The sequence below is a fragment of the Mastomys coucha genome, unplaced genomic scaffold, assembly GCF_008632895.1.
Source record: "Mastomys coucha isolate ucsf_1 unplaced genomic scaffold, UCSF_Mcou_1 pScaffold22, whole genome shotgun sequence".
Taxonomy (NCBI): Eukaryota; Metazoa; Chordata; class Mammalia; order Rodentia; family Muridae; genus Mastomys; species Mastomys coucha.
Genome location: NW_022196905.1, coordinates 31,870,722 through 31,894,364, shown reverse-complemented (window position 1 = coordinate 31,894,364; position 23,643 = coordinate 31,870,722). Strand labels below are relative to the sequence as shown.

At 46.4% G+C, this 23,643-nt stretch overlaps 1 protein-coding gene across 3 annotated transcripts in view; it reads left to right on the top strand.

Moving 5' to 3' along the window:
* Positions 1-23,643, top strand: part of Stk32b (serine/threonine kinase 32B) — a 244,600-nt gene that overhangs the window by 183,732 nt on the left and 37,225 nt on the right. For all 3 annotated transcript variants that reach the window (XM_031341920.1, XM_031341919.1, XM_031341921.1), the window contains 2 exons: positions 13,046-13,083; positions 21,676-21,765. In XM_031341920.1, the coding sequence (XP_031197780.1) occupies positions 13,046-13,083; positions 21,676-21,765 (128 nt within the window). The remainder of the gene's footprint in view (positions 1-13,045; positions 13,084-21,675; positions 21,766-23,643) is intronic.

Here is a 23,643-nt window from a genome sequence, read left to right as displayed (position 1 = left end):
CTTGCTTATAAGATATTGTTACTGCTATTTGAACTGCCATCATCCCAAGAAAAGTGTCATTAATATTTCATCTTACATGGGACTCAAAGCTTCCAAATGTTTGGAAAGGAGATGATGGCTGTACTCCCTTCTTTTCTGGATCAGTGAGCTGTTTAATAAGATTTCAACTTCATCGCTGCCCTTACAATCATGACTGAACCCACATGCATTGAGCCCACAGCCCTAGCATGAGGAAGGGGAGTCTCTCAGATGAAAGTCCCACTTTTCCCTCTATACCTCCCATTCACAGTCAGATTTATTTATGCAACTTATTCTGTGCTAGCCCTGGAGACACTTTTTTAAAAACCTATGGGCCTAGGAAAGTTTTTAGATTGGTGTGGCCACAGCCAAGACCCTAAGAAGCAGAAGGCACAGAGCTTGGTAGGGAGCCTCATCTACTCCATACCTGAGGTCAGAAAAGATTGTGTTTTTTTTTTTAACTATAAGTCAATCATGTCACTCACATAATCAAAAACTGTGAGCCGGGCGGTGGTGGTGCACGCCTTTAATCCCAGGACTTGGGAGGCAGAGGTAGGCAGATTTCTGAGTTCGAGGCCAGCCTGGTCTACAGAGTTAGTTCCAGGACAGCCAGGGCAATACAGAGAAACCCTGTATCAAAAAACAAACAAACAAAAAACAAAAACAAAACAAAAAAGATTGAACTATTATTTGGGCTGGAGAGATGGCTCAGCAGTTAAAGAGAACTGACTGCTCTTCCGAAGGTCCTGAGTTCAAATCCCAGCAACCACATGGTGGCTCACAACCACCCTTAATGAGATCTGACACCCTCTTCTGGTGTGTCTGAAGACAGCCACAGTGTACTTATGTATAATAATAAGTAAATCTTTTTTTAAAAAAAAAAAAAACTGTGATTGGGATCAGCCTGGAGCCTGGACAGGCTTTCTGGAGTAGAAGAAACTTTAGAGCCCTGGTTCTCCTGTTTAAAGGCAGCCCTGACAGTAAAGAAAGAAAAGGAAGCCCAGATTTTGCCCATTCATGTACAAAACCTGTGGATCTATGGTAGTCAGGAATAACCCTAAACAGACCTGGAGGTGATGTCCATGTCTCCATTGTGAATCTCCTTTTTCCTTCCTTGTTTATCAGTTGGCTAGCTCCACTAGGTTATCTCCTAGGCACACATAATACACTATAGCCAGCATGAACACCACCATCCTTTCTTTCCTCTGGCTGGGTCTCATTCAAGCTCTTCATCTCTGAGAAGGGAGCACCACGAAGTGGTTTCAAGGACTCAAACTGCCATGGCTGTGCACCTTCTTGACTTCTCCTCCAATGGGGCCTCTGCAATCTACCCCATCCTTCCCTACCAGTATCCCCTTAGAACTAGGTTATGTCCTTCTCGATGGTCATCTTTCTGCAACTCAAGAGCATCAGAACCTGCCTGAATTCTTCCTGATTTTTATAGTCATTGTACTGGCTGGTTTTGTATGTCAACTTGACACAGGCTGGAGTTATCACAGAGAAAGGAGCTTCAGTTGAGGAAATGCCTCCATGAGATCCAGCTGTGGGGCATTTTCTCAATTAGTGATCAAGGGCGTAGGGCCCCTTGTGGGTGGTGCCATCTCTGGGCTGGAAGTCTTGGGTTCTATAAGAGAACAGGCTGAGCAAGCCAGGGGAAGCAAGCCAGTAAGAAACATCTCTCCATGGCCTCTGCATCAGCTCCTGCTTTCTGACCTGCTTGAGTTCCAGTCCTGACTTCCTTTGTGATAACAGCAATGTGGAAGTAAGCCAAATAAACCCTTTCCTCCCCAACTTGCTTCTTGGTCATGATGTTTGTACAGGAATAGAAACCCTGACTAAGACAGTCATGATTACCAAATGGACTCAGTCCGCATGATCTCTGCCCTATTTTCAGTGGCCTAGTGACTGTCTTAGTTAGGGTTTTTATTGCTATAAAGAGATACCATGACCATGGCAACTCATATAAAGGAGAACATTTAATTGAGGCTGGTTTACAATTCAGAGATTTAGTCCATTATCATCATGGTAGGAAGTATGGTGGCATGCAGGCAGACATGGTGCTATAGAGGTAGTTCTACATCTGGATCAATTGGGAGAGAGAATGACATTGGATCTGGCTTGAGAATCTGAAAACCCTCAAAACCCACTCCCTGGGACAAAATTCCTCCAAGGCCACGCCTCTAATAATGCCACTCCCTATGAGTCTATGAGGCCATTTTCATTCAAACTACCACAGTGACCGTATTGTATCCTACTCAAATTATCATCTGTCTGAGACCTCAAACTATTACCTCATATGGAAATACATCTTTGCTGATGTGATTCAGGCAGAGAGTATAAACAAGGTCATGCTAGGTAAGGCAAGCCCTCACTCCAGTGAGCGGGACTTTAATAAAGAGAAAAGGATATAGCAGGGCACTTAAGGAAGAAGATGCTGTGAAAAGGGGTATTGCCACAAGCCTCTGAGCTCTGGGGACCATTCAAAACTGATGGAGGTAGAAAGGACTCGCCCTTAGAGTCCTCAATAGAAACATAGGCCTGCAGACACCTGAGACTGGACTCTAGCCATCAAAAACTAAGAGAATAAAGGTCATCTCTTAGAGCCATCCAGCTGGGGCAACTTGTTGCAGAAACCCCAGTGGATTCTCTACTAAAATTCTTGCCATATCTGCATTTCCTGGAACTGATTATTTACTATTATCTGTTAGTCTTAATACTTTTTGCTATGACAAATTAGTTCAAAAAAATGCAGTCAATCTGCTCTTCAGAGAAGCAGCAGCTATGTTTGTTATGAATACCAGATGCTTGTTTTAGTTTGTTCAGACTGTTCTACCTTAGACTACAGAGTTTAGAAACAACAGAAATGTATTCTTCACAGTTCTTGAGCCTGGGAAGATCAAAGACAAGGCTAGGAGAATCAGCATTTTCCTATAGATTGTTTGTCTCTGTGTTTTCACCAAGAGAAAATAATTTGCATCAAACTTCAAAAAAGTTACTAATTTCTCAGTAAAGGGAGCCCACTGGTCCCAATCACGTGCACCACACTGCATCTTGTTTTATTGCATTAGGAATTAGGTTTTTAATGTTAATAGGGGACATTAATATTCAGACTTCAAGCATATATCAGGTCAAATCAAAATAGTATTAGTCAGTCTGGCAAAATGGCTTAGTGGGTATAGGTGCTTGCCATTAAGTCTGTCAACCTAAGTTGGACTTCTGAGTTCCTACATGTTGAAGAAGAAGACAGAGTTGTTACAAGCTGTCCTCTGTTCACCACATATGAAGCCACACACACACACACACACACACACACAGAGAGAGATACAGACACACACACAAACAAACAGTAATAAAAGTGAAACATGGCAGTAGTCATTGACAGATACTACCATCACTTACCAGTTGAGCTGCTCCTTGGCTTTGTTAGAATAAAAGACTGACAAGTGTCTGAGGGCAAAGTGATCAATGCCTGAATCAATGGTGCTGCCTCCTCTATCTACCTAGGATGGAATATGAACTTCTGAAGGCTAATTTTTCCTCAAACATGACCCAGCAAGACCAAGGGAGGTGGATATCCTGAGGTCATCACCAATTTGGCTAGCCTCCACAGTCTTCCGTGAAACTTGGGTGTTATCAGCCATGCCTGGCCTGCCCCATTTACTTCTCCCAGTCTCTGCTTACAAAGCCTGGTGAGGCTCATCTGTCTCTTTTCCCTTATGAGACATCAAACCCAGGACTTGCTATTTTGGCACGTGACCACTGAGCTGCATCTCCTGCCCCCTTTGTAATTTTTATTTTGAGACACAGTCTCACCAAATTATCCAAGATGAACTTGAACTTGTAATTTCCCTTCCTCAACTTTCCCAGTAGCTGTATTATAGGCCTGTGTCGCTGCATACCCCCAGCACTCTTTTGGTCTTTTTTTTTTTTATTAGATGTTTTCTTTATTTACAATATCTCCTTTCCCAGGTTCCCCTCCAAAAGAAAAAATAAAAATAAAATAAAATAAAAACCAAAAACTAAAACAATTCCCTGTTCTGTCCCCCCTCCCCATGCTCACCACCCTACCCTCTCCCACTTCCTGGCCCTGGAATTCCCCTACACTGGGGCATAGAACCTTCACAGGGCCAAGGTCCTCTCCTCCCATTGATGACCGACTTGGCCATCCTCTGCTATACACATGCTGCTGGAGCCATGAGTCCCCCATGTGTACTCTTTGGTTGGAGTTTTAGCACTTGGTTTGTCATGGGACACTCTCATGTCCAACCAATATGCCCCTCCACACAGGGTTTCCTGACAGCTCCACTAACTCCTTTCTCCTTTGGAGGCAGACACAATGATTAGTCCACTTTATAGATGAAGAAGCAGAAGCTTGGAGAGACTATGAGATCTAGGGCTAGTTGGTTTTGGGTAGAATCCAAAGGTGACTCCCAACACTAACCATCTAAGACTGGCTCTCATACATTTTAGCAGCATGTGTGGATAAAACTGACAGCATCTGGGGCCTAAAAATAGCAATCCTTATGGTATCAGTTCAATTTGAGAGTGCCACACAGACTCTGTTTGCAAGCCAAACCTCCCTGGTAAAACAGGGCAGAAAGTCCCCCTTTTGTGGTACCACTATGAGCCTTGTGGTCAGCCATGGGCAGGTGGGGGTTATGGGGATGTCTATATGCTGTCCTTCTCCTGAGCTGCCAATCTGTTTCTCTACCACCCATGTGGACTCACATGTGAGCCATGAGGTAAATGCTCCCTCCTCCTTCTTGGCAGTCAAACTGAGTGCCCCTGGCCCCTTGTCCAAGGTCCTCAAATGCTGAAATACAGCTTCCAAAGAAAGCAGGGCTGGCCACTACCCCCTTGTGTTTTGATGAGGACCTTGTATTACATTACAATACAACAAAGGTGCATGAGGAGGCAGAGCAAGCTATTGGTTTGGGTCTCCTGAGCTCTAGGGAGACTACCCTCCTTACCTCATGTCAAGGCCCCACTTTCAAATCCTTTCAACATGATATGGGGGTGAGGGATATTCAAATCATAACACGTCCCTTGGGGCTAGAAGACAATGCAAGTTTGGGGGCCTTGCCTACAGAATGGAAGGTGATGACTGGACTGAAAATCTGAAGCTCCTGATGCTGCTAACCTACAGCCACCTGGGAAGTCATAAGGTAGTCAACCCAGCTCAGGTCCAGGCCTTTCAGGTGGGGCATATGCCTCAGATCAGCCATAGAGCTAAAGGTTTACTTGGGTGCTTGCTGGTACTGTCCTTGGTCCTGGAGACAAGACCATGGAAAACCACAGATCTTATGCAAGCTAGCTAGTAAACAAGCCTCTCTCACTGGGTGATGGGTGTATGGAAAAAGTCTGGAAGTGCTAGGGCACTGGGGATCGGCCTAGGGAAAGGGGTGATCCATACATATTTGAGCCTAGCCCTCCCAGGTAAGGGTACAGCAAAGTGAAAGCCACTGGTGAAACTTGGCTCAGCTCTGCAGACTGGGACAGATGGAGGCAGATGCAGATAGACAGATCCAGGTCATCAGGACTAGGAGGTGTGTAATGGGTTCTGTAAGTTTTCCCATGTCTGACATAATAATTCTAGGTAAGACAGACAATATACATGATGGACCCATAGGAAAAATTCCTTCTGCCTAGTATTCCTACAACTTCATTCCTATTTAGATAAACAAAATCCTGTCAGTGTATTGCAGTTGACCCATTTTCAGTTCAGCCATCTGCCTCACTGCCTTGCCTTGGAGCCTCAGACTGTATAGGATACCCCAAATCAGTAGTAACCACACAATCTAGGTGCAGTTCATTCTTCTAGGTTTCTAGAGTCCTGATCATACTTGACACTGCTCAGAAATCTCTTTACTAAGTGGCACATGATATTCCTGGTTTCTTCAGCAGGTGAAAAATGAGAAAAGTTTGTGCAAAGGGTGGCTGCTGTATTGTGATGACACACAGTATGCCAGAGGCAACACTGCTCTGCGGTGCAAGGAAGGGGTCCTGTTGTTCAATTGGCTGTGAACTAATGAGGGAAAGGAAGAGAGAATGAGGGGTGAATGCAGTATTTGCTGAACAGGAGAGAGAGAAAGAGAGAAAGAGAGAGAGAGAGAGAGAGAGAGAGAGAGAGAGAGAGAGAGAGGGAGGGAAAGGGAGAGGGAGAATTAGAGGGAGAGAGAGAGGTATGGGGGGTGAGGAAGCTGGTTCTAAATGTGTGGGTCTTGGTTCTAATAGGGAGATCAGGAAAGAGTTTGGAAGAGAAAAACTAGACCTGAGCCATGGAATCTGAGCTAAGGGGAGAGTTGTAGATGAGGACATGGTGGAAAGGACTGAAGGAGAAGGACATGGGATGCAGAGCCAGTCTGAATAGAGATTTTCACTGACCATTCTGAACTGAAGCAGTCTGTGCCTGAGTTTGAGACCTGTTTATTAATTATGTCGCAGCTCCAGCTGTCTGGCAGTGGTTGCAAGGCCCCTGGCAAAGACCAACCTACACACTCCCACTGTTGCTTGCCTGCCTGCTACGGTTAGAGGCTTCCCCCTGAAGAGCTCTGGGTCTGGTGAAGCCGGCTGACTCAGATACTTCAGCTTAGTAGGAAATAGGAAAAAGCAACCTGACCTTGGGAATGGGGTCTGTGGAAGCTGGGATTCTGTGATGCCCGGCTCACAGGAAAGTATCTCCCTCTTTATGCCTCAAGAGATAATCACTTCTCTTCCTCATCTATGAGGACAGCCAGGTCCTAATATATTCTTGGATTAGTTTGCACATTCTAAAAGCTTTGAATTGCTAGAATTGGACTTGGAAGTACCGAGGCAAGTACAACTTCCTCAGTTACCCAGCTTACCTCCAGCCAGTGCTGGACAAAGCTCTTGGGCTGAATTAATTAGTGTCACCAGGTGATGGCTGCTCTTGGCATAGCTGAGGAAGTCACTACCCTCAAGCAGGGCCTGACCATGGATGGAGCAAGAGGACAGTGAAGTCAGCCATGTGAGGCTTCATGCTATATGCAAGGCACTATATACTTCACAGTTTGTATACATTGAAAGAATGGCTTCCACGCGCTAAGCCAGCCATGAATGTTTTCCACATGCATTCAAGCATATTTGCAGCTATCTTCTCTAGTTGACATGTTTAAAGTTTACATATATGTCTTGGTGTTACTCTTTCATTTTTAAGACTGTGTTTATGCAGAGGAAGCAGAATCAACCTACTGAGGCTGTTGGCCCCAGAGAACAATGAGAGGGAAGGGAGACAGCCAGAGCCAGATGCATTTTGTAAAACCATAGGATCATAGTCTGAAAGATATACAGTTTGATATGTGGGAAATGATAAAAACAAAGTATCCTGGATTTCAAAGAGTGATTCATTACAAGAATAAAGATCAGTAAGCATATATCTAAGTTTCCCACTGAGAACCCTCCACCATTCACCCAATCAGATAACTTTGATTCAGAGGGAGACCTGAGGGTGGCAGCCAGTTAATATGCAGATCAGTGAACTTTAAAAAAAAGACTAAGAAATGTCTTTAAAAAGTGCTGGATGTCCTCAGCAATTAGGAAGAGGCACATTAAAACCCTCCTGGGCTTTTCAGTTGTCTCCATCACTACCTGAGATCACCAGTGTGGAATATTAAGAATATTCCCAGCAAAAAGCAGCGTCGGAAACAGCCTCCTGCCCTCCTTGGCCATCTATCTGTGCTGTTTTTAAAATCAGCAAGCACGGCTCATGTTCTACAATGTTCCTGAGCAGGGGTTGAGGTTCATTCCAGGGCAAGCCCAGGTTGGATAGCTTCCCACGCATACATTCCATTGGAGCGTCATCTTGCCTGGCTCAGACGTGATGAGCCTGTCCTCAGCAAATACCGTCCCAACTACCCCCATTGACACCACACTTCTCCTGTCCTTCCTGGACACGCATCTCGTTTCAGCAGGGTGATGCTCCAGAGCTGAGATACAATCACTGTGAAAAGTAGACACAGAGGAAATGGACCTGGAAGGGCTGAACAAGAAGCACTCACTGATAAGAGGCGCTGGCCAGAAAGAAAGCACTCTATTAAATCTCAAGCCGCTCTCCCGGCCCCCCTGTGCCGCCACCTCTTGAACCATGCTCTTCCCAGAAAATCACATCCAGACAAAATCGAATTAACTTTCTAAAAGCTGGAGAACCTGGTCTGGAGTTCTTCCAAGCACCTTTAAAAATGTTCCTGTAGTTCCAGTTCCTGCTTGTTTCAGCCCTCCACCTGGAAGGCACCCTGGTCATTGGACCAAGGCTTCTGGGAGCCACAGTGAGGAGGCAGCCGCTGTTTCTCATTTTCCAGATGAAGAAGCCAAGGTTAAGTGCCCAGGACCTCATGGCTAATGTAGTACAGCCCCAACAAGTAAAAGCCACTAACTCGGAGATTTTCGATCACCCATGTTTATATTCCAGAATGCAGGCCCATCTCTTCTAGGCCCTCCGCTTGGGGGCTTATAACTGCTAGTTGGGTATACCCAAGAGTCTTCTCCCAAGTTCTTAGGGTGCTCGGCAGAATTCTGTCATTGTATCTTAAAACTGAGGTTCCTACGTACCAGCTACTTACCAACTACAGGCTTTATCTCCTGGAGGCCCCTACGTGACCTGGCCATGTGGCCTTGCTCACACATGGCAGCTCACACATGAGCAGCTGCCTCACTGTGGCTTCCAAGAGAGTCCAGGGTACTGGGCGGTGGTGGCCCATGCCTTTAATCCCAGCACTTGGGAGGCAGAGGCAAGCAGATTTCTGAGTTCGAGGCCAGCCTAGTCTACAGAGTGAGTTCCAGGACAGCCAGGTCTACACAGAGAAACCATGTCTCAAACACTCCTCCCCCCCCCACCCCCAAAAAAAGACAGTCCAGGCCATCACTGCATCTGCCTCTGCAGATTCTGCAATAAGATGACAAACTGGTGAAGAAGAAGTTTCATATATTATGTCATATGGCATAAATGGACAGATGGCTCAGTGGTCAAAAGCACTCACTGCTCTTCTGAAGGTCCTGAGTTCAATTTCCAGTAACCACATGGCAGATTACAACTGTCTGAGAGTGTCTTCTGGTGTGCACACATACATGCAAACAAAGTGTCCATATACATAAAATACATAAAAAATAAAAATAAAGCAAAGTAAGGCCACCCATCACCTTGCCCATGTTCCACGTGATGGAAGCCCATTGCAGGGTATCACCTCCTCTGGGACACTGGCTGCCTCATTCCCAAGAGGAGAACCTGCTTCTTGCCTGTCATATGACCCCACCAGTCTCCACCAGGCCCTGGTTTACTCTTTTTAAATCACTTGTCCCAGGTTGCTATTGTTCATTTGTCATATACTTTCTCCTTGGGTCCCTCCTAAGATACAAAGTCCATCAGTCAGATCAGTTTTACTCTGGGTGTCCTTAGGGGAACAGAGAGGGAGGAGACTCCCAGACACTGGAGACTTGACTCTGTGCTAAGAACAGACAAAAGCAATGAGGAGTTGGAGAAGGGACTGAAGGAGCTGAGGGGGTTTGCAGCCCCATGGGGGAAGTGTCAACCAACCAGACCCCCCTCCCCCCCCGGAGTTCCCAGGGATTAGAGCACCAACCAAAGTGTACACATGGAGGGACTCATGACTCTGGCTGCATATTTGGCAGAAGATGTCCTTGTTGGACATCAGTGGGAGGAGAGGCCCTTGGGCCTGAGGGTGTTCAATGCCCCAGTGTAGGGGAATGCCAGGGCTGGAAGATGGGAGTGGGTGGTTGAGTGGAGAAGCACCCTCAAAGAGGCAAGGGGAGGGGGATGGGATAGGGGATTTCTGAAGGGGAGACCTGGAAAGGGAAAAAACATTTGAAATGTAAATAAAGAAAATTCCAATGGGGGGGGGAGACAATGTTCTATGCACCTATTATTTAATCCATTCAGCAAAGGAAACTGAGGTACAGGGTTAGCCCAACTTGCAAGAGAGGGGTTGGCCTCTGGACCCAGGCAATCTGAATCCTCAGCTAGATTCACAATGGTGCCCTATTTCTATGGTTTAAGATGCTGCAAGCAGGGGCTTTCTAATATGGCTCATGGAGGTAAGCCCCATCTCCACCAAATTATCTTCCACTATGCCAGGGTAGGCAGCAAATCACCACATCATTGGTGGCTTAAAAACTTAAAATCTCCTCTCTCCCAGGTCTGAAACCCAAAGCCAAGTGCACTCAGGGCCATGCTTCCCCCAGTGGCTCTGGAAAGAACCCTTCCCTGGCTCCTCAGTTTATAAGTGCCTCTCTCAGATCTCCATCCATCTCTGTGTTCCCATATCTCCAACCACTCTAGAAGTACAGGCTTTACTCACAGGACAGGCCCTGGTCCCAGTGTAATTTCACCTTTAGATCCTTCTCTGGGTGTGTCAGCCAAGGCTCCATAACCAAACAAGCTCCTGCCCTAGGTTTGTGAGTGGATATGAACTTGGGGATACCAGTCAGACCTACATGCCAGATCATGCTTTCTTTGTCCTCTCAACCATGTCTTAGTGCTCTGTTTGGGTCCTGGCTTCATTGGTGATATGGGATTCATGATCCTTGGATCAGTTACCTTTTCTGATTCACACAACCCAATAAAGCTCACCCCAATTCTCATGATATCTTCAGGTACAGGCCTTAACATGTCCTCCTCCTCCTCCTCCTCCTCCTCTTCCTCCTCCTCCTCCCTCCTCCTCCTCCTCCTCCTCCTCCCTCCTCCTCCTCCTTCTTCTTTTAACTCTTTACAAGGTGCATCCCAAGGTGTCCTTGAACTCATGATCCTCCTTCCTCATCTGCTTCATAATTTCCTTCTGGTGCATCTGCCTTCACAGCCAGTGTCATTTATTCTTTGAAAATTCTATGCAGTGTTCAATGTCTCTTGATCACACCCACCCCACACCTTCCTCCTGGCCCTTCCCGAACACATCTCCATCCCAACACTTCGTATCCTCTTCTTATTTTTTAATAATGCATGGAATCAAATTAATGCTACCCCCCAAGTGTGTGAGTGTGGGACCATCCATTGGGGCATGGTCAATATATACCAGTGTCCACCCACCCAGAGAATAATGACTATCTCTCCCTCAGCAAGCATAACTCCAAATCACTTCTCAGCTTGGGGCATGACATTGGGAACCCCTCCCCCTCTATGCTAGAATTTTTTAACTGGCTCGATAGTGTATCAGTTGTCCAACTACAATATTTGTGTATATTCATTAGAGAAAATAGTGTGATTCCTTCTAATACTTTCATACATGCTTATATCACATTCCTGATGCACTTATTTCCCCCTTGAGAGATGCTGCTGGGAGCCACTCTGGCTAAGGAGCTAGTATTTGCTGACCTAATTTTCACACACTGACACCGGAACCTCTGTCTCTTGTTTTAATTTTCTTTGTTATCAGGTTCATCCTTCCCTTAGGGCTCCCTCGTCTTCTCTGCACACAACCTCTTTGGTCACATGGATGGCCTATGATCCTGGTGGCGGGGTTCTGTTTACTTAATGCTCATCAACATTCACAGGCTTGAAAAGGTTCAATGAAAAATCAAAGTTGACATATAGATGCTGCGCTGCTCTCCTGCCCCTGGAGGAGATTGCTGGCATCAGCAATAACCCTGCATATCTCCCCAGGTAGAGTTAATATTTGATCAACTCAGGAGCAGTTATTCTTTGCTTCTGAGAAAGCTGTCGTTAGTCACCACAGCACAGCTGTGACATTTACTCTCAATGTGTGGCATGCGTGTTTCTGAAATATATGGTTTCTCTGCCACAGTAAGCTGGAGACTGAAGCTTGATGTCACAGGCCTACGTTTCCTTTCCCAGGCCACTCAGGTTCTATGTGTGCACACAAGTAGTTGACACTTTGCAGGGTTCCCAATCACAGAGGTTGTAGGGCAGAGTCCTGTCTTTACAGCTCCTTACTTTGGAGAGTCTCTTTGCTAGCATGGCAACATCAAATAGAACTTTCTAGAAACCTGCTCCTCCCTGGATTGTGCTCTGTGGGTCTCAGTTTCCTCAGAAGTTCAGGAGACCCTCTCCATGAAGGGCCAGGTGGTAAATTCTTCAATCCTTCAGAAGCGCTGCAGGGTCAAGATGTTATTCTTGGTGTATGTGTGTGTGGGGGGGGACTTGTATGTGTGTTTGTGTGTATGTGTATGCATGTGTGGGTCTGTGCACATCTGTGTCTGTATATCTGTGTGTGTCTATGTGTGTATGCCTGTGACTGTATGTCTATGTGTGAGTGTATATGCATGTGTGTATGCCTGTGTATGTATGCACGTATGTGTATGTCTGTGTGTGTCTACATGTGTGTGTCTGTGTGTCTTTGTTTGTCTCTGTGTATGCTTGTGTGTGTGCATGTGTGTGTATGTGCATGTATATGTATATGTGTGTGGAGGCCAGAGGTTTGTGTCAAATATCCGCCTCATCACTTTCTACCTTGTTTTATGCAGGATTTCTCTCTGAACCTGGAGCTCATGTACTCAGACAGTTCAGTGAGCTCTGAGATCTGCTTGTCCACTGCCGCTTAGTGCTTGGGTTACAGACTCTGGCAGTGAGCTTTGCTTTTACATGGGTGCTAGGGGTTCAAGTTCACAGGCACCCCACTGACAGAGACAGCTCCCCAGCCCCTTTTGGTTGCATTTTACAGTGTTTCCCAACTGGAAGACTTAAGGGTTGAAGGTCAAAGAAGTGTCTCTGCCTGCTGACACATGCGTCACACTTAACCTACCTCCTCTCTTATGACAAGGAAAAGAGCAGTTTCAACACACAGGGGACAATTTCTTCTTAGCATTACAGCTAGTGTTGAAAGGTCAACATTAAGAATATCCCAGAACAGACAGACTGCTCAGGGGTCCAGAAAGAAAAGGGAGTCCCAGCTTCTCAGAGGTTCTATTGTCACACTTAGCCATCTGAGGCCTCACTTCAAGGGAGAAGCAATACCCTGGAGGTTCCCTTTGTTCTCTAGCCTGAGACTGTGGTGGCCCTTCTGGTTCAGGAGTCACACCTCTCCTTGTGTTTTTCTTGCAGAGACATCAAGCCAGACAACATCCTGCTGGACGAGCATGGTGAGTCAAGGTCTCCTTTCCCCTTCTTTAAGGTCCCAGTGCAGTGTGGGTTATGGGAGACCAATGAGGGATGGGGGAGTGGATACTAGGTGCATGGGAAGACTTGTACTGTTCCAGTCCTGAAAGTGATATGTGTCACTTTCTGGGCAATGCCCTGTCATGGTAAGTTGAACTTAACTATTCGCAGGCATCATCTCTGAAGTCATTTCTGTTTAGATCTTGGTTTGAGGATGACAGGGCTCAAGAGAGGACCAGAGTGTGCGGTGATAGTAATGTCCTAGTCCTGTGCAGGAGTGTTGAATACCCACTCCCTTACCTGCCACTTCCTCTAGTCAGACACAGCCAAGCTCAGGTCATGGAAACATGAAAAATAAAGCTGAAGAGAGGCACAAGTGCCTCTTGCAGGGTTCCCAAGGAAACAGCCTTCAGGGAAGGGCAGTCCACAAGGCTGGTGCTGAGTAGCATCCACTGATACCCTGCTGATGGAGAGGACTTCTGAGCAGACATGTTCAAGCTGCGGACAGCTGTCCTGAGGCAGAATCTAGGCAACTCATGGGAGATCATAGCCCTTTCATTTATGATAATTTCTATAGAAAGCCAACAGGGAAGCCGAGGACTCAGTTTGTCCTATGACTCTGGTGTGATCCCTACAGCCATCCTCACCCTTCCCAAAGCTGCTGCACAGAAGGGCCTAAGCAGACAGGTTATGTGTGGTCCCGACCCTGAAGACCTCACAGTATTGTGTGTAGACTGGATAAGTTGCTGAGATCTAAGAAGTATGTGTAGGAGGGCTAAAGGAAGTCCCTACAATGAAGGTGGAATGGTGTTGCAGCAGATGAGGATGCAATAGGAAGCAGTCTTGGGAAAAGCTAGAGAGAAGAGAGCTTTATCTCCAAGTCCTACATAAAAGGGGTCAGGTCTCTCTGGGCCTCATTTTCCCCATTCAGTGATCTTTAGTTTGTCAGAAAAGACATGGAAGCCACTGAAGAATAAATATCAAGTGTGTTGGAGAGGCACCAGAGCTACGATGTGAGAAATGGAGCAGTAGTAGTAGATGAGCCCCTATAGGACCCCAACATGAGCAGCAAGGGAATATGTCCATCAGATCCTGACATGCCAGCTTGATGTGCTGCTGTAACTACACATGGAAGCTTCATTCATAGGCTTCTGAGATGGGCAGCAGATTTAGAAACATTCTCAATAAGTTTTCACTCATCCACCTGTGTATGGCTGTCCTGTTCTCATGAGGACACTAGGCAGATTGAAGTAGGACCAACCCTGCTGGATTCATTTTAGCTCTTTGAACATCAAATCTCTGAATCTACATTGTCTTCAACTACAGGAGCTTGCAGTTTAACATATGAACTTTAGGAATACTCTTAAGTTAGTCACATCAGACAAACAGTGGGGATGGGAGCCCCCATGTGTCAAACAGGTACAACCTTAGCCACTGGCTCCATCACTCTTAGAGGCTGCAGGTGCCAGAGCTACAGAGCTCATTTAGCTCCTAGGATTCAGAGGAAATTTCTTAGAGACTCTTGGTTCCCCACAACTAACTGGGTCCACTGTCAAGGCAAGATCTTTCCAGCCAAGGAATGGGCATGATGACCAAGGTTCCCAGGATATTGTATAAGAAGCCAAGAGGGAATTATAGGGTAACATTGATTGACAATTTTACTACTTCTACCTAAAACTCTGGATTTAGTTCTCAAGCCTGCATCTGCATATTAAAACCACACAAGGAACTGAGGAGATAGCTCAGGACATAACGCTCTCACCAGGCAAAACCAAGAGTTCCATCCCCAGCATCCTCCTAAAACTGCTGGGAGAGGTGATGCACACTGGCAATGTTGGCACTGTGAGGTAAAGAAAGGTAGAACTCTGGTGAGTTGCTGGCCAGTCCAGTCTAGGCTAACAGGCAAGTCCAGCTGCCAGTGTCTGTGTGTCAAAAACAGAAGATGGGTGATGCCTGAGGAGCAAGCCCTGAGCTTTTCCTCTGGCCTCTACACTCATAAATACATGTGCATCTGCACCTGCATGAGCACACACATGCAAACACACAGAGAGAGTGGTGTGTTTCTCTACAGTTGACTACAGACGTCATGAAGTCTCATAGCATATAGAAGCACCTGGGTTCTGAAGCCTTAGAAACTCACAGTGATGTTCCTCTCACTGGGCTCCACAGGGCATGTCACATCTTTGATGGACATTGGGGCAGAAATTTAATTTTCTGTATCTTTGATCATTTATCTCATGAGTTTTATAATGAGTATTACATTTTCTAAAGCTTTTCTATTGAGCAAGTGCCGTTCAGTAGGGACATAACCAGGGGCAGGACCTTGCATATTCCAAAGTGGGTCATCACATGGCACATTCTGACAGCATTCACCCATCCCTTCTAAAAACCACATTAGGAATCAATTTGCAGAACAGGGAATCCTGTGTTGCTATTCATCTCATTAGGTGTCATCTTTGAGACAAGAGAGCTGCATTTCAATGAGATAAGAACATCAGCACATACACACATGAATATTTTATTGATGATGCTCAGAGCCGCTCATTCCACAAAATCCAAAGCTCCCAGGCAAGTTTCCCTGCTCTCTCTGGTCTCAGAGCAGGCTTCAGTTCTTAAGATAGATCTGAGATTTGGAGTCAGAACCAGCAGCCAAGTAGAGCAACCATGAGGGGTAGAGAACAGAGCTAAAGAAAAACAGGCATCTGGCAAGCAAAGGTTATGGTGACCTTGCTTAGTGACTAAGAGCTCCTAGCCGTAGGGACCTGGCACATGTGTACCAAAGAGGAAGGGACATGTCCATGCTCCATTTCGCAATCAACTTGAGTACCATTCTACCGCATCACTGTGAAAGCCTGACCAAGGAGCAGTCAGCTGGCTCACAGGTGTTGTGGGCAGAAGTGTTGCAGGCTAGGCAGGGCTAACCTTGCTGCCAACACTGAGCCCAGCCATTGGACGTCATTCTAATGAAGACTGCCTCTAGGGCTGAGACTTTCTGACTGTTGGCTGACTTCTGGTGGCCTTGGTTGGCTGACTACCTGGATGACTTGGGCATGCTTCTCTGGCTCTAACTCTGGCAGACTCATTCCCCATGGTTTTTTCATGGCCATTGCAGAAGCAAGGCCAAGAAAAGCTAAGCCCAGGCATGCCCAGGTCACATTGACACTATCTCAGTGAACATCATTTCTTTAACTAGCTTGGGTTTGATGCCTGTCCCATACACAGAGGCAGCCTACATCACTTCTTCATAACTGAGATGGGAAGAAGCCAAGTCCTACAGCATAGAAGGCACTCCAAGAGCCCTGCCTCTCTCGGGCAAAGGCTTGCTCTAAGAACAATCTTCTATCACCAGGAGCCAAACGAAGCTTTGATAAGCTTGTGTGTGGACTTTGATTGGCTTGCTTTCTTTCCCGTGGTAAGTCGCTGTGATCACCATACAGATAAGTGGCCAGAGCACACAAGCTGTGTGCAGTACCTAAGATATCAGATCTGTGTGGAAGATCAACAGACATCCTCCCGCTCCACAGCCCACACAGAGCCCAAAAGCACCGCTATTTTTAGCAGTGTGCATGGAGGAACAGGGGCAGCCAGAGCCATGGGCAAAGCAGCTGCCTCTGGTTCTTATCTCTCCGGGCTTCATCTAAACAGCACCATTGAGCTCTGGCTGGAGCATGAGGTGGATCCTGAGAGCTAGCTGAGGTGAGGAAGATACTCGGAAGTGGTATGTCCCAAATTCCAATTTTATGACAGGCACAACTGTGGAAGGAGGTGACTATGGGTGCCTCTCATCCTAGTGCCTAGCTTGCTCCGGCAGTCTCTCTGTCTCTGCACCCCTTCTGGAGGTTTCCTAGAAGCACAGCACTCACCAACATGGATTCCAGAGGCAGGCCTAGAAGGATCCCTGTTACAAACCCATGGGTGAGATGAACACTGTTGACCTCTGGGAACTCTGTGCTGTCTCTGTAAGCACAACAAAGACAGGCAACAGGATGTGCTTGCTGGACCTGGCACTAAGTTACCAGTTACCTCTCAGCAAATCCTTTTACTCCAGGCCAGTGCTAATGCTCCAGGAATGGAAGGAAACAGGGCAAGATTTCTGGACACAAGGAGAAGAACAAGGTGGCATGCCGAGTGGTGGGCAGGAAGTTGGGATGACAATGGAGGGGAACACAGGTATCCGTAAGAGAGGCCTAACACAGACTGTACTGAAGGGAATGGACTGTTCTGTCTTAGTTCGTGTGGTCAGGCTGTGGTCATAGATGGCACTGTATTTGAAGGTGGGAGCTTTCAAAGGTGATCAGGTTCAGATGACATGGAGGTGACACCTGTGGTGGTTTGAATGACAATGGCCTCTATAGGCTCATATATTTGAGTACCTAGTCATCTGGGAATGGCCCTATTTGAGGTTCCAACACAGCTTACCCATGCTCTGCCTTCTCCCTGTCATGAACATAAAAACTTTAAAGGAAACAAGCCAATGACTGTAATCTAGAACGTAATACATATGCTACGGAGGGTTGTAGGAACAACCAGGGAGATGGAGGTAAGGGGGAAACAACTAGAATGAGTCCAGTGGCTCCAAAGGCTTCTCCCTGCCAGGAAGCTGTGCACTGGCTGTGCCTAGGGGATGACCTAAGCTTTTCTGGTACAAAGTTGTGACTTAAGAAAGCTGTGTCTGAGCTAATGGTTAACCCTGTAGGAGGGGCCTCAGTGACAATCTTGTTTTGGCAGAATCATTACAAAGACGTTTCTTTATCAGGCCAGTAAATATGAGGACATATTCAACTGTACCTGGGTTTGGCAGAAGCAACTCCATTTTGATCCTGACAGTTTTAACACTCCCTCCGACCCTCTGACCTCCTTGCTAGTCCCTGGTGGTTCCTTTTGCCAGTAACACCCTTACTTACTCCAGGGGTCTAGCATGCTGTCCCCTCCCCTTTAGGCTATGTCCCATCCTCAGTTTAGTTTGATAACCACTCATATTACTTCTTCTTCTTGTGGCTGTGACAAAATACCTGGCAAGGGCAACTTAAGAAAGGAAGGATTCGTGTTGGTGCAGTCTGAGGGCTATGCCTATCATAGCAGCAGAACATGGTGGCGGGAGCTGTGAAGTGTCTGGTTTCATTGCATCCATGGTGAGGAAACATGCAGAGCCGAAGGCTGGTGCTCTCTGGCTTTGTCCTTTCCTTTTCTTCGAGGACCCCAGTCCGTGGAATGGTGCTACCGATGTTGAGGGTGGGTCCTCCCACCTTAGCATATCTAATCTAAATAACCCCTCACAGATATGCTTGTCTCCTGGATGATTTTGGATCTTATCAAGTTGACAATCAGTCTTAGCCATTCCATTGTAATTGAACGAGAAATATCTCTGTAAGCTCATAGACCTGCTCATAGCTTGGCCCTGGTTGATGGTGCTATTTGGAAACTTACAAGTGCATTAGGAAACATAGGCTTGCTGGTGGAAGTATATCACTAAGGGGTAGGAATATTTGAGCCTGTTCTGTTCTCTCTCTCTTTCTGCTTCCTGTGTAAGGTGAGGATGTGATCAGCCAGCTTCCTCTTGCTGCCATGCCTTCCTCAGTCAGTGTTATGGACTCTAGCCCCATGGAACTGTAATGCCAAATAAACTTTCTTAAGTTGCTTGGTCAGGGTGTTTTATCACAAAACCAGAGAAGCAATTGATACAACACCACAAGCAGAGCTTAAGGACATCCCACCTCTGCAGATTAGAAATTTGAACCTCATATAGAGCAAATGGCCTGCCCAAATCAGTCAGTCTCTGCATCAACTGGGACAGCAGCCCTGGCCTCGGTGACACAGAGCCCAACTCCCACAGTCCCAAGACAGTGAAGGGTAGTTTGGTTTGGTTTGATTTGGTTTGGTTCAGTTTGGATTGGATTGGATTGGATTGGATTGGATTGGTTTGGTTTGGTTTGGTTTGGTTTAGTTTGATTTGGTGTTATCTTGTTTAACTCACAAGGCTGAAGTACAGTGTCATGAAGGAGTTGGGTCTGGCATCTGTCTACCTTTCCTGAAGTTCTCTCTTCAGCTTTATCATCCTACTGGACTAGCCAATTGCCTCTGCATGTAGTCTTAGGGAACTGGCTCCCTATGGGACTCAGGAAAAAGACAGAAAATGTTAACAATCATAACTCCTGGAAAAGGTAGTACATCATTCCTGGACCTTCTATCAAATCCTTTTCCAAATGTATGTTAAGCCCAAATGGATCATAGACTCAGTTTCCTCAGATGAATGAGTGGGTGAGGTGTTGAATGATTGACTCCAGCCACAGCCACTTGCCTTTCCCCTAGAGGACACAGAGAAGATTCTGCCCAGTCTTGGGTTTTCAACGTTCAAAGCTATAGGTTAATAAGTTACCCAGTCTCAGGTGTGTGGTTATACCAACAGCGGACAGACTAATGCACAAGATAAGGGATTGTGACCCCCTAAGTAGATCTGTGTGTTCTAACTTGGAAGCATGCTTGTGAAACATGAATAAACCTAAAAGTCACTTTCAGGATGACCCATGGACATGACTTCATTGTTACAAGACAAGCTAAAGCCCCAACTTATGTGAATATCTGTTTAGATAAGCAAAGGGAGAAATGGTGAGGAAACTAGCCAATCCAGTGAGACTTGAAGAACATGGAGAAACTGGACAGCATGGAAAGAGAAAGCAGGGGCTTCAGGAAGGTGAATTTGGGCCCCAGAACCATGTGAAACATTGGTTGTCAGTTGTCCCAGTGCATATCTGTAATCCCAGAGCTGGGAAGGTAGAAACAGGAGGATGCTGGGAGCTTGCTGGCCAGCCAGTCCAGCCAAGTTCAGTAAGAGACTATCTCTAAACGTAAGGTAAGATAAATAGAGGGAAGATACCCAATGTTGACCTCTGACCTATAAATACACACATGCATGTGTGTGTGAAACTCCACATACATATGCACAAATATACAACACACACATACATAGATAGGTTCACACAAAGGGAACTTATAACCATCCCATGTTAATTAGTTTATTCAAGTGAGTCGCCATTACTTTAAGAATATAAATACTAGGGCTGGAGAGATGGCTCAGTGGTTAAGAGCACTGTCTGTGCTTCCAGAGGTCCTGAGTTCAATTCCCAGCAACCACATGGTGGCTCACAGCCATCTGTAATGAGATCTGATGCCCTCTTCTTCAGTGTCTGAAGACAGTAACAGTATACTCATATACATAAAAAAATAAAGAATATAAATACAAAAGTTTTAAAAGAACAGGATAAATGGAAGAAAGCTGACTAAAAGCTGCACTTACAGGCTCCAGGACCCTCTCTGTGGTTGTGGGCATACCATGCATAAAACTACACAAATGGTGGGCACAACAAAGGCTGATGCCTTCCACACACAACTCACAGAACTCAGGAGGGTGAACTTATCTGCCTGTTGACCTTAGGGATAAGAAAAACAAGGGGAACCCTCTTGCCTAACTTTGGCTGGAGGACAAACACCCGTCATCCAGCTAGGACCTGCCTGGCAAAGTCAGCCTCATCCTTGAGAAACCAATTTAAGTACTGTTTCTCCCGAGAGCTGTGGAGAGCTGGAGTGCTTGTGATAGAGCTCACAACTCTGTTGCACATCTGTGCTGGCAGCTGTGGGGTGTGGGTACTGGGCTGGTGCCTGAGGCCACTGTTGCTTTTTCTGTCCACCATGGCTAACTGCTTTGGGCATGCCTCTTATGCACACAGTCCCCCCGGGGCTCATTGCACCTGCTCCAGCAGGTGACCTTCATGTACCCACAAAGCAAGCTCTCCTAGTGCTCTCTTATCTGTATCCAAGTGCCTCATCCCCAAATGGCAAAGGACCCATTTCTACGTGGTGTGGAGACTGGAAGAAATGTAATGATGTGCAGATTTTTTCCTCAAGTCATTTGGAGCTAGATTCTTCACCTGCCAGATACTCCCAATAACCAGTGCTGACCCCATAAGATTCTCCTCTTTTCCTTTTCATCCTCCTCCTCTTTACCCACCCCCGACATCTCTGTCCCCTCCAATTCTCTCCTCTCCTCTCTCTCTCCCTCACATACTCTTTTTCTCCTCTCATTTCTTAAGCTTCTACATCATAGGGCCCCATCCTTTTCAAGTCTCCTTCTGCTGCCTTGATGTAAAGTTGGATGAAAGGCTACACCCTCTCCTCTAGTCCATCAATTTCAATGCTATGAGCCCAGAAAATGTACAGGAAAATGTAGCCTGAGCTTCTACCACACTCCCCATCACAGCCCCTCACAGCTTTCTTGAGTGACACCCAGACTGACCTCCTAGCTCCAGATCAGTGTGTGTTTGCTTTATATCCATCATGTGTCATCCAGCCCCATGACACAAACATAATCACACAAATAACATGCGCACAGTTATGAGCTCACACATCAAACCAGAATGCAGAATAGATACCGTAAGAAACAGAGACTACTTAATGATGGACATAAGGCCTGGTGTCTGCTTCCTGCACCTACCATGAAGACTACAGACCACAGCTTCTAGTCACACAGGGAGAGAGCACAGACATCCACAGTGCTGCTTAACTGCATTTTCTTTCTGCAGGGCACGTGCACATCACAGACTTCAACATCGCCACAGTCCTGAAAGGAACTGAGAAGGCTTCCTCCATGGCTGGCACCAAGCCCTACATGGGTGAGCATCCTGGGTTTCCCTCTCCTATCTTCCCAGTGTACCCTTGTTAACTTCTACATCCCACTTGGGACTCCACTTGGCCCAGCAGGATCCCTGCCCTCTGTGACAAGGGACAATTCCACACTGTCTCCCCACACTGCTCAGCAATCCTTTCTTCCCTGGTTTTCTAGAAAATTTTTCTGCAACAGGTAGGAACAAAACTTTACTGTCCTCTCTCAATAGAATGGGGTAACATCATCAGAATGTGTCACTTGGCTTTGGTGTTGGTCATTCCGGGTCTGGATTCTTGAGCACATGTTTGTCTGTCCTTGCATGATTCCAGCTGTTTTTTTCTTGGGGCTTCTTGTGGAAGTGCCGTTTCATATTATTTCAGGTTGCTTTGTGAAGGACACCAATCGTGTCTTCTCTACACACCTTCAGAATCTGTCACTTTCTTTCAAATTTTTTTGTGAGTCTTCATCCCTTTCTTTTAAAGTAATTAAACGTGTGTGTGTGTGTGTGTGTGTGTGTGTGTGCCATAGCCTGTATGTGGAGGGCAGAAGACACCTTTCTAATCAGTTCTTTCCTTCTTCCATGTGAGACGCAGAGCTTGAACTTGAGTCCTCAGGCTTGGCAGCAAGAGTGTTTACTTGTTGAGCCATCTCGACACCCCGTCCTCGCTTTCTGAAAGAGTGTTGTTTCTATCTGCTTTAAGTCCCCGCTTGTGGTTTATTGGTTTTGTGCGCCTTCTGGTGCCTTTATTTCTGGAACGATCTCTCTTCCTCTCTGTTTCTACCTTCCCCTGGTTTCTCTAGCCTGGTTTCAGGGGGTATTTTTACTGTCATTTGTGTTGTTCTTTTGTGACTTGTTTGGCCTCCTTAATGATGTCAGCAGTTGTTAACTCAAGATATCAAGGAGCTTGGCAAACTTCTTCACCCAGTGGAAGCATCTCAAGATGGCTAGGAATCTCCACATCCTGAGCACCAATGCCTGTCACACTCTCGAACTTTCTAAGCTTCTTGGGCAAAGACAGTCTCATGACTAGCCCTGGGAAAGCGGCTTACTGGAATGGATACTAGGAGGCCTGATTTCCTGTGGAATGCTAACAGCCTAGCCTGCCACAGAGTATCCAAGCTGCTCTCCATTTTCATTGGCAGGTCTTTCTGTGTACCTTTAAGGGAAGAGCCTCCATCTGCTCATTCTGATACTTTTCTGTTTCTGCCTTTTAAATGCAACATGTTCTCTTGAACTACCACTAGAAGATGGCAGGACTCAGGAGTACTTCCCCCACCTCACAGATTCAGCTCCCCTCTCTGTAGAGGGTACACTAGAACCTATGTAGGGGCTGGAGGTGACTCAGTAGCAGAGTACTTGCCTGAAATGCTTGGAGTTCTTTGTTCCATTCCCAGTACAAAGAGAAAGAGAACGGAGAGAAAATAAGGGAGGGAGGGAGGGAGGGAGGGGGGAAAGGGAGGGAGGGAAGGGGAAAGGATGTAGTGGGTGGAGAGAGAGGAAAGGAGACAGGCAGGCATCATGCTTGCTGTGAGTGCCTGGTGTTGACCTCTGCCCCATCTCTACCTGGACCTTGTCATCCTTTTGCCTCTTTTTGTCCGCTGCTCTCTGTCCTGCTTTACTGTGTTTCTCCCTCTTGCTCTTAAAGGACGAATATGAACTGTCCCCCACAGGTTCCCATGTTAAAACAGTTGGTCCTCAGCTGGTAGCACTGTTTTGAGAGACTTTGGAACTCTGGAAAGTTGGGGCCTAGCTGGACGAGTGGTGTGATGGTTATATATGCTTGGCCCAGGGAGTGGCACTATTAGAAGGTGTGGTCTTGTTGGAGTAGGTGTGTTACTGTGGGTGTAGTCTTTAAGACCCCCATTCTAGCTGCCTGGAAGCCAG